This window comes from Mesoplodon bidens, assembly GCF_964165515.1.
Source record: "Mesoplodon bidens genome assembly, chromosome: 18".
NCBI lineage: Eukaryota > Metazoa > Chordata > Mammalia > Artiodactyla > Ziphiidae > Mesoplodon > Mesoplodon bidens.
In genome coordinates this window covers 24,125,584-24,137,371 of record NC_138175.1, presented here as the reverse complement: position 1 = coordinate 24,137,371, position 11,788 = coordinate 24,125,584, and the positions used below count along the sequence as shown (strand labels likewise).

Genomic DNA, 11,788 nt, shown 5'->3' with positions numbered 1-11,788 from the left:
ACTTGTTACCCCATCCTGTCTTTTTCTCTAACATTTTTTTTTGCAAGGTCTGCTTATGAGGTCTTAAAAATCTTCAATGTGGGTATTATATACTGACTTCTATCTACCAAAAAATAATCCAAGCTTTGTGGCTTCATATTTACAGTCTGACTTTGAAAGGCTTCACACTAAAATACACTGAGAAATGTGCAGAGACTCAAAAAAGCCCTTGGAATAAGTACTGGCAGTATCAAGCCTGCAATAAGTTCATCTGCCATGGATGCCATCTCGCGTTGCTAAAGATCATCTAGGATGCTCCTCCACTGGAAGGCTAAACACTGCCAAAGACAGGTCTTAAAAAAGGACAGCAATGCTCACACGCCCATCACTAGTGTATTTTGGCATTTGTCTTTACTGACTTTTTTTTCATCTATAAAATGGGCACCTGTTCAATTTACCTCAGGGTATGTTGTAAGTTTACAATTATAAAGGCAATAAAAGCAAAAATAAACAATTGGGAATACACAGAACTAAAAAGCTTCTGCACAGCAAAGAAAACCATCAACAAAATGAAAGCGCAACTTACTGAATGAGAAAAAATAATCGCAAATCATATATCTGACAAGGGGTCAATAACATCCAAAATATGTAAAGAATTCATACAACTCAATAGCAAAAAATGTCTAATTAAAAAATGGCAGAAAATTTGAAGATTTTTTTTCCAAAGACATACAGATGGCCAAAACACACAAGAAACGATGTTCAATGTCACTAATTATTAGAGAAATGCAAATCAAAACCACAATGAGATATCACATCTGTTAAAAAGGCTATAAAGACAAGAAACAAGTGTTGGTGATGATATGGAGAAAAGGAAACCCTGTGCACTGCTGGTGGGCATGTAAATGGGTGCAGCCACTATGGAAAACCATATGGAGGTTCCTCAAAAAACTCAAAATAAAATTACCACATGATCTAGCAATTCCATTTTTGGGTATTTATCTGAAGAAAATAAAAACACTAACTTGAAAAGATATATGCACCCTTCATATATCACTGCAGCATGATTTACAATAGCCAAGATATGGAAACAACCTAAGTGTCCATCGACAAATGAATGGATAAAGAAAATGTAGTGTATATATACACAATGGAATATTATTCAGCCATTAAAAAGAATGAAATCTTGCCTTTTCAACAACATGGATGGAGTTTGAGGGCATTACGTTAAATGAAGTAAGTCAGAAAATGATAGACATATACTGTATGATTTCACCTGTCTGTGGATAGTTTAAAAAAACAAACAAAAAAAACAAGGTTATAGACTGGTGGTTGCCAGGGGTAAGGGGTGAGGGTGGGCCAAATGGATGAGAGGTTACAAGGTACAAAACTCCAGTTACTTGATAAGTAAGTCATGGGGATGTAATGCACAGCATGGCAACTATTGTTAATAGTATTATATTGCATATTTAAAAGTTGCTAAGAGAGTAGATCTCAAAAGTTCCCATCACAAGGAAAATAATTCTGTAACTATGTATGGTGACAGATATTAATTAGATTTATTTCACAATATATACAAATATAGAATCATTATGTATGTCAATTATACCTCAATTTTAAAAATACATATAAAATACTATGAAAAGGGCAATAAATGGATTTACAAAATACTTTTGTCATAGTGACTATTATTTTTCAAATTTCCCACCTTTAATACTACACTTTCTTTAACAATATCATCTAGAGGTGATCATTTGGTGCCCTATGCTGAAACAGGCATCTCTGAAAGCCCACTAATACACTTTCTCTTAGCTGGAATTCCACTGTTATTTCTCCAGAAATGACTGTCTCCTCTTAGTACTCTGGGTAGAGTACTAACCTAGATTTATGTTTTCCCTCAAATATCATTGTCATATCCTGGAATTCATGAGGACCTCTTCGTTTCCTTAAATTCCAAAGCTTCTACTTTCTATCTCATCTTATCTTTTAGTGTTTTGTTGTTGTTGTTTGGTTTTAATAAAGAAGCAAACCTAAGCACAGAGAGACATTTATAAACATCAGAGGATGTTCATAAACTATGCCTGAGCTTATTCACTCCATGACAGCTAATTGATTGCCTTGTCAATGAATAATAATAATCTTTATTTTTAAAATAAATTCTTCTCTTTGGCCATCAGATACCTACAGGTTCTATTTTGTAAAAGTTGATTCTCTGGCTTGTCTTGCATTCCCCATCACCTGTCCTTCCCTGTTCTGATCTCTGTCTTGTGGCTGATGGGTTGCCTTTCCTCTTGGCAATAACTCTGCTGCCAACTCTAACACATTTGGCTCGTAGCATCCAAGAGCAAATTTCTTTGTTGTTGACTTTGCTCCAAAGAAAGTTTAGACTGGAACTAAAATCCATTCCTCCTATTCCACTTCACCCTGCCACCCAACCATTTTTGAAGTCCGTGCATAAAACTGCCCCTAAGTCATTTAACAATCACCATCAGCCTTCAAACCTGTCCATCCTTTCCTCCTTCATGGCTTTAATCATGCAATTAAAGGCAGAGGTTTGAAGTCACCCACAACAAGTGGGTGGTTATGTAGCCTAATTAATGATATATGTAAATATTTGTAAATTACTGGCATTGAACAACAGTCAGTAAATGGTAACTGGTTATCACCATCATTATCCTCATCTTTTCATCCTTCCCAAACTTTATTTCTTACTCAACTCAAATGCCGCATAACGCCAATTCAGGACCACGCCTGCAAGATTCCTCTTGGCTGCAGAGTCAGAAAGAAGAGTACGTAAAAGCAGTACTTCCCAATCATTGCTTCCCATTAGGATCATCTGAGGACATTTTAAAACCTCTTTAGCCCAGATGAGACAAACTAAATCAAACCCTGGGGGTGGGGCCCAGGGTTATATAAAAGTTCCCAACATGATTCCACTCTGCAGCCAAGGTTGAGAACCACTATTCTACAAAGAGCCAGTGAGACTGCTAGGTCTAACTAGAAGCAAGTTGAGAGCTCTCTTATGCGATCTGAAAGATAGTGATTTGCTTCATGGAAGCAGTTTTGCTCAGCAGAACAAAGAGTAAGATCAGAGAGCTGACCATCTGAGAGAAGCAAGCAGCTGGTAGACTACCTGGGACAAAAGGTTGGTTAGGTATATAGACAGTGCCTGAGTTTGACTGTTCACTCAGCCATTTAGCAACTGTGTACCCTTGGCCAAATTATTTAATCTCCATATGCTTTTTGTAAAGTGAGGATAAAAACAGCAATGAGGTCACAGGGTGTTGTGAGGATTAAATGAAACACTTAATAGATATCAGTACATAGGCCACATAGTATGCACTCATTAAAATGTAAAATTGTCATTCTTGTTATTATTAAGAAAATGGGGGACTAGCTTATCACTGGGCCCCCTAATCTTGCTTCTGAGGTCTCATGAAAACTAAGTAAAAGCATAAAACAGCAATTTTTAGTTAATACTGTAAAGCTTTACTTGATCTGAATCACAAGCTGGCATGTTAGAAAAAAGTAAATTGAAATCATGACTCAGGATTGAAGGAATATGCTTTTCCAGAAGTATATTATCCCAGGCCCCATGAAACAATCAAGTTCTGTCAAAACTTCTTGCTATCGTGCTTCTCAAATCATATCCCTTTAGAAATAGAAGATGTTTATAAAAGATTCATTGCTTTTCAGGGAGTCACATCCTTCATCAGATTAGGTGGTCTATGTGGCTGCAGCTACTTGCCTGGCATTGTACTAGTTGTCCCAGACTTCCAGGGCACATTATTCTCATCTTTCATGAGCTCAAAGATATTAAATAATATGGTCAAGGAAATGCTCTAGTCAGTGACAGATAATGGCACCTGAGCCCAGGTGGGGATGACCCAACGTCATGCTCTTTCCAATATAATGCAAAGACAGGGTCAACAGAAAGGACAGTTGGACTACGAAAATGGAGAGGAGGAGAGAGATGTCAGGACCACCCTCCCCCTGGCAGCTTTATACTTTTCTTATCATCTCCCTTGCACCAAAGTGCCCTCCTGCTCTCTTTCCCAGCTATTCCTCTGGTGTTGGCAGTGCCATTCAATCTCTCTGTCAATGTCCCTTTCTCTCTTCTGTAAGAGAAAAAGATAAGCACATTTTCAAAAAGAAGCACAAAGGGAGCTTATATATGTTAGTTGAATAATTATTAGAACTCACAGGCTCTATTTAAAGATTTGGATAAGAGCCCTACACATGGGACTGAAGATAGAAGAGTAGCTTGAAACCCCATCTCCTGTACCACCACTATCTGCATAACCAACAGGACGCTGTCAGTTCTGGATGAATTAGATTTTTCACAGAGAAGGTTAAGACAAGAACAAGGGATTATGGCATATTCTAATGAAGTGTTGGACCCAGTGATTCTGCATCACTGTAGTTGAATAAGTGCCTGCTTGTGAGGGTTTAGATGATTTGTCCAATTATATATGCTTTGGAAAAAACCAGAGAGTGTTATCAGTGGTGATTGCTATACAGCAATGAGTGAGAAATCGTTCATTAAAGCTGCACATTTTGATAGCTTCTGGCTCTCTGAAGTTTTCTGATTTGAAGCTCTAATCACTCCTGCTTATTCTCGACCATGAGTAAATTACTTAAGAAGCTTCAGACATGTTTTACTCATCGTGAAAATGTACATTTTCCTCCCAAATAAAAGGGAAATAAAATATTACTTTCAAATGGTAGTAAAAAGCTTTAAAATAAAACAACTTGTGCCTGAAACTAATTCTGAGCTCCATACTAAATACGGAAAACTTGACAAAATAAAACAAAAACTATCAGTCTTGAGTTTGTACTAGCTTATGAATAATTAAAATATAGAGACCGCCCTGACGGAGCCGCCGCTGCCAGCGACATGTTCAAGGTAATTCAGAGGTCTGTGGGGCCGGCCAGCCTGAGCCTGCTCACCTTCAAAGTCTATGCATCAGCAAAAAAGGACTCATCTCACAAAGCTGCTGTGAAGGTTAATGAGCTTTCACTCTACTCTGTTCCTGAGGGTCAGTCTAAATATGTGGAAGAGCCAAGGACCCAACTTGAAGAAAGCATCTCCCATCTCCGACATTATTGCGAACCATATACAAGTTGGTGTCAGGAAATGTACTCCCAAACTAAGCCCAAGATGCAAAGTTTGGTTCAGTGGGGGTTAGACAGCTATGAATATCTCCAGAATGCACCTCCTGGATTTTTTCCAAGACTTGGTGTTATTGGTTTTGCTGGAGTTGTTGGACTCCTTTTGGCTAGAGGTTCAAAAATAAAGAAGCTGGTGTATCCACCTGTTTTCATGGGATTAGCTGCCTCTCTTTATTATCCACAACAAGCCATCGTATTTGTCCAGGTCAGTGGGGAGAAATTATATGACTGGGGTTTACGAGGATACATAGTCGTAGAAGATTTGTGGAAGGAGAACATTCAAAAGTCAGAAAATGTGAAGAATTCACCCGGAAATAAGTAGAATACTCCATGCTCTACCCACTTTAATCAGCTATAGGTAAACATTGGAAACTCCATATGGTAAACCAGTATTTCTGCAGAAAAATGGCAGAGAAGTCAGTATTGAACGTAGTAAATTGGCATTCTTCTTCAGAAAAAACTATACTAGGCCACTTTGTTATCTTGGGTGATGCCATACTCCAAGTGGACTAATCTGAAATTGTTTCACCTAGAGATAATGTATAAGCCTTAGAACTCCTTGTTCTCATGTTGCTATTTATGTACATAATTAAAATTCTAAGTTAAAAAAATATATATATAGAGACCACATGTGGTCCACATTCAGGAATTCTAATATTTTGATGCTGTCCTAAAATAGAATCTGAATCATCCAAGATTAGATATCATAGATTAGTAACTTTTCTAAAAGTGGGTGTGTGTGATGATAAAGCATCATCACCACCACAATAATTATCCACAGTTTAGTGAGTTTCATCCAAGCATCTCAGGTGCTGATGATATAAGAATAAATAAGTCACAGTGTGTAACATTAAGAATTCACTATCTGGTCAATTTGGGAATACTTTTAGAATTGTGTACTATTTTGGAGAACAGATGCCCCAATATGATTCAGAAGTTAAGGTTGGGTTTAGAGAAAATATCTGAATACATCATCACTCATGGTTGAAGTGTGTAATGTTTATAATTCTTTACACAATTAAAACAGTTGTAGCCTTAAAGAACTTTCAAATAATGAAAATAAAAATAATTTTACAAGTAAAATTCCATTGGATCTTGAAAACATTTCAGAAATCAGATTAACTATTTTGTTGTTCGTATTTTACATAACAGAAACTGAGGGTCAGAAATTTTAAGCAATTTTACGAATTAAGAGCACCGTCTGTTTATCAAACTGTCTATTCTTTTTCTAAGGTCTTAATGCTATGCCGTATTACATACCAATTACTCCTCAGTGCTTCAACGTTTCTGCTGAAGAGAAAGCATTACCATTTCTTCTTTAAATGTTCATTCAAAAAATATTTATTGTGTGATTTCTAGATGCTAGTCATCACCCATATTAAGCAAAGTAGAAAAAAACTCCCTCCCCTCTTGGGGTATGCATTCCAACTGCAACAAAGTGATATTAGTGAACTGTTCCAATAATCTGATATTTTGGGGTTTATTTTCTGTAATTACAAATGTTTCCTATAAATTATAAATTTGATCTTCACATAGTACATGTTTTGTGAGGTATCATGTGTCTATCCTTGAATAAAGACTCAGTAATCCTGGGTTCTAGTTCTGTGATTACCACTTGCAATGTGGCTTGGGGCCTCTCACTCTTACTGCGAACATCAGTATCCTTACAAATAACATGAAAGCAATGCCATCAGTCAGGAGCCATCTCACATTGCTGTTGAGAGGATCCAGTGACCAGTGATTCCTTGAAGCACTTTTTGACCAGTAAAGCATTGCATTTATTTGCTGTGCATCCTTCCAATTCCTATGTTCTTAGCTCTTTGATTATAAGCCTTCTTTTTTTCCCTACTTTTTTTCTCTTACCTAACCTAGTATCAGCCAAAAACACAGAGATGCAGTAGAGCCTGACTGCATCTATCCCATGTTAGATTTGGTTTTTATGGACATATATCAATATCTGAGGTTAGGGGAATCATAGTGTTGGCTTCACGTACTCCAGATTGGTAATTTGGCCATTTAGATTTGCTAACCATTATGCATTATGCATCAGAACACCACTTCCCATTTTAGCATCTGCTTTATGACAGAAAAATGAAGGAGGCAGGGTACAGAAACGTATCTATAGGAGGAGGGTATGTTTTGAGAAAAAGTTTACATATATTTATTCTTGTTAAATTCATATTACCTAGGTTATCCAAATATAGATGAAAATTTTTCATTAACCAGTTCTTGTTGGTTTTGATTTTTAGGACCAGTCAGTATATATAACTTCTCTAAAGGCTCTGTGATTCTTAGTTATCCATCTACTGTGTCTCACTGGCAAAAGTTCATAAATTATGTCCTCTTTTTACATTTTATATCTTATCAGTTTTTATCAGTTATGTCATAAGTTATGTTAGGGGTTTTGGAATTACCATTTGTTAAAATATTTCAGGGGTAAACCTCTTCATAGGTTGCAACTTGATCTAAATGGAAACTAACCAATCATGCAGAATAAAATTCTCTAGTGATGGAAGAGGTGAGATTTCCCACTGGTTCAGTTTACAGGCTTCTGCTTGTATCTCCATTATCTGCCAGATTGACAGGGCAGAGGCATTTATTTGATTTTGCATAGCTCTTCTTACCAACATTTCTACTTACTTAGAGACAGACAAACATCTAACTGATTTAAGCCTCAGTCTCTCTCAGAATATACCTGAGAGAATGGAACTATTCAATTCCCTGGCAGGAACCAGTCAATTTATGAAAGCATAAATTGAATTAATACCCACAGCCTCCTGGATAGCATGGCGGCTTGAAGCTCACTGTCCAATATTCAGCTCTTTTTACACAATCTGGCTGCTCAGTGCAGCTTCACTTGTAAACGAGACAGTCCTCTCCAAGCAGGGATTCTTCCATAGTATATTCCCATGCTGATAAGCCAGCATCAGAGTTTAGAACCCAAGGCGTTCTCAGGGTTGGATCATTTAGGCGAACAACATATCAATTTGTAGACAAAAGCAACCCACGAGACGAGTGCTGACCATTGGAAATGAGTATTTCTGCAGTAATAAGGCAGCTGACAGGGCTGTCTTCTCAGCAGGGAAACTGGAAAAGTGGCCACTAATTGCTCTGTTCTAGTAAGTATCCTTTCTTTCTTTTTTTAAAAAAATTAATAGATGTTGACAGACTTTCCCACAGATGTGCATCCTAAATCTCCTTGCTACAGGTCTTTCTTGCTGTCCCTCAGTAATTTCCCAGAGACTTTATTTCCAATTGGGAGATGCTCATTTTGAACTTGTCCCCACATTCTGGATGACACTGGAGAGAATTAAATGTTTTTATTTCTCTTTTTCTTTTTCTTTTGAATAACCAGAATAGTAATACATTTTAAGACAAAAGTTTGGGCTTCCCTGGTGGCGCAGTGGTTGAGAGTCCGCCTGCCGATGCAGGGGACACAGGTTCGTGCCCCGGTCCGGGAGGATCCCACGTGCCGCGGAGCGGCTGGGCCCGTGAGCCGTGGCTGCTGAGCCTGCGCATCCGGAGCCTGTGCTCCGCAATGGGAGAGGCCACAACAGTGAGAGGCCCGCGTACCGCAAAAAAAAAAAAAAAAAAAAGGCTGCTAAGACAAAAGTTTTATCAAATCTGCCCATGTTGGGTGCTTTTTTTTTCTATCTGGAAGTCTTATATATAAAATTATATGGAGCTCAAGCTGAGAAACGGCCAAACTATCTGGGGAGAAATAGCAACATGTTTCATTTCCTTGTGCATCTATTGAAAAAGAGACTCTGATATGAATGAAAGTTTTCCAGTTATTAGTCCTCCCAAAGCTTCTTTCCCTAATAGTTCCTAAAATGCTGATAGAAAACAACTGTCTCTTTACAGTACCCCCAAAGGCTAGTCTTCTTAAAATATATTTTTAATAGAATGTTTCATAAGTATGAATAGGCTTCTTAAGAAAATAGTGAAAGGCACTGTCTCCACTTAACCAGTATATAGAGTGAATTATCAGAAAAGAATCCTTACCCAGGTCTGATTTAACCATGATAACCATTTGCAGCGAATCTAGAGAATTCTAAATTCAGTGCTAGCTAGGAATAATGAAACAAATAAAGTATGTCTCTTGCTCTCAAGAGCCCAGAACTAGGACAAGGTCAGTCATGACTAAGAGGTAGGCCAGGATGGACAGATGTCATCAGGAACGTTCACCTGTCTGTTCCTCATTTCTCAAACATCTATGTGATGTAGTCAGACAACTTAGGTCTGAACACTTGCTAGGCAACTTACTCCTCCTTGACCTAGGAAAAATTACCTAATCTCTGCATATTCCATATTTTTCACCTTTTAAATAGGGATTAACAATAGTAGCTACTTCATGTGGTCTTTGTTAGAATCAAATGAATTAACAGCTACAAAATACTTAGAGAGAGTGGTTAGTATATAGTAAGCATTCAATAAGTGTCTTGTACCTGGCATATGCAAATGCCAATAGCAATTGGGGATAGGTTTATAATAAAAGACACAGTCTAGTTACCAGTAATACCTAGATACAATTAGTAGAAGTGACATACAGATACAGAGTTTTTGCAGTGCAGTATTAAATTGCATGATCCACTCCTGGGTGAAAATGGCAAACAGAGTACATATACAGACCCTCTGATCCAAACACTTAGCAATGATGGATGACATTTGAAACGAGGAAACCAAAGTAATGTAACTGCACTCAAATTCAAGTAAAGTATATTTTTACCAGACAAAACAAACAAACAAAAACTATAGTCTTGGGGCTTCCCCGGTGGCGCAGTGGTTGAGAATCTGCCTGCCAATGCAGGGGACACGGGTTCGAGCCCTGGTCTGGGAAGATCCCACATGCCGCAAAGCAACTAAGCCTGTGCGCCATAGCTACTGAGCCTGCGTGTCTGGAGCCTGGGCTCCACAACAAGAGAGGCTGTGACAGTGAGAGGCCCACGCACTGCGATGAAGAGTGGCCCCCGCTCGACGCAACTGAGAAAGCCCTCGCACAGAAATGAAGACCCAACACAGCCAAAAATAAATAAATAAATAAATTTAAAACGAACAAACAAACCAAAAAAACTATAGTCTTTCTGTTCCCTGTATCCGCAACCATGCAGTACTGGAGAGTTTAGGTCCTACAGGGTAAAGCAGAAAGAAAATTGCTCAATTTGCTTCAAGTCATGATCTGAGATGGGAGTTTCCTGACTTCAGAGATAAGGCTAAAATAAAGAAACCAATATGTTCATCGCATTTATCAACCCGGCTTCAGCATCAGGAGCTGGACCCATGAGACAGTGCAAAATAAAGATATTTTCAGGCATATACACACAAGAAGGTTTTCTACCCACAGAAATTCAAGAGAAAAAAAAGGATATATTTTGAAGGATATATTTTGATATGAATAAAAGTAAACACAAATGGAAGGCATGAGAGCTGGAAATGGTGAGAAAAATTTCATCAACTCAATTATAATATGTATATAATTGTTTGTGATAAAAACAAAAACAAACAAAAAGCCCCCATGTCTTTAATGGAGAATTATATCAAACATTTAAGGAAAAAATAATAATATCAAGCCATAAAACTCCTGCAGAATATAGAAGTAGGAACACTTCCAGGCTCAATTTATGATAATCACATTACACTCACAAAACCAGGACAGCTCCTTACAAAGAAAGCAAATTACAAACCAATCACCGAAATAAGCATAGGTCCAAATTCTTTTGATACAAATTGTAAGTTGAATCCAGCAACATATAAAAAGTTTAATACAACATGAGCAAGTAGAATTAGTTGCATAAATGCAGGTTAGTTTAATGTTTAAAAAAAAATCAACCAAGGTAATTCACGATGTTAATATTTGAAAAAACATATGATCCCAACATATGAAGGAAATGCATTTGGCAAACTAGGAATAGAATGAAATTTGAAATACTCTTATTATAAACAGTGTCTACAATAAACATACCTATTATCATGCTCAGTGGTGAAAGAATAAATATTTACTTTTTAAGACTGAGAACATGGCAAGAATGGAAAGTCTCACAAATTTTGTCCATCATTGTACCAGAGAGCTTATACAGTGCATAGACACTAGGAGGTGGAAATCACGGGGGCTGTTTTAGAAGCTACACACCACTACAGCTAAAAGGCATATACAATCACTTCAATGCGTGTGTTCAAAAATCTTCAAAATGCTGTACTCACTTATGATTTACAAAGAACAAACATTTTTATAGTCTAAAAATATGATGTGGAAGGGAAATTTCTTAAATCATTAAAGACTTATACTAACCCATCTGCTACTCAATGGGGAAACTTTAGAAGCAGTCTCAGTAATTCAAAAACACAGGAAGTTTGGCTTTCATTACTATTTCTATTTTACATTTGCTGAATGGACATAGAATAAGTAAAAGAAATCATAGCTATATAAATTAGAAAAAGAAATTAAAAACCCTTTCAATTTTTGGAATATACAATTATCTACATATATTCAGACATTTCACTTTATAATGAAAATATAACCTGCAGACAAAAAATTAGTGTTTGTAGACATCAGTATGAAGAAATCAGAAAATTACAAGAGGAAAAACATTCATTCATAATGCAACAGAATATAAGAATATATGTAAAACTTCTAGGA

At 37.1% G+C, this 11,788-nt stretch overlaps 1 protein-coding gene across 1 annotated transcript; it reads left to right on the top strand.

The window, feature by feature from the left end:
* The first annotated feature begins 4,854 nt into the window (after nt 1-4,854).
* Nucleotides 4,855-5,696, top strand: LOC308606075 (MICOS complex subunit MIC26). The gene has a single exon (XM_081216553.1). The coding sequence runs from the start codon at nt 4,877-4,879 to the stop codon at nt 5,471-5,473; it is 597 nt and encodes a 198-aa protein (XP_081072679.1). The 5' UTR covers nt 4,855-4,876; the 3' UTR covers nt 5,474-5,696.
* The last annotated feature ends 6,092 nt before the right edge of the window (nt 5,697-11,788 follow it).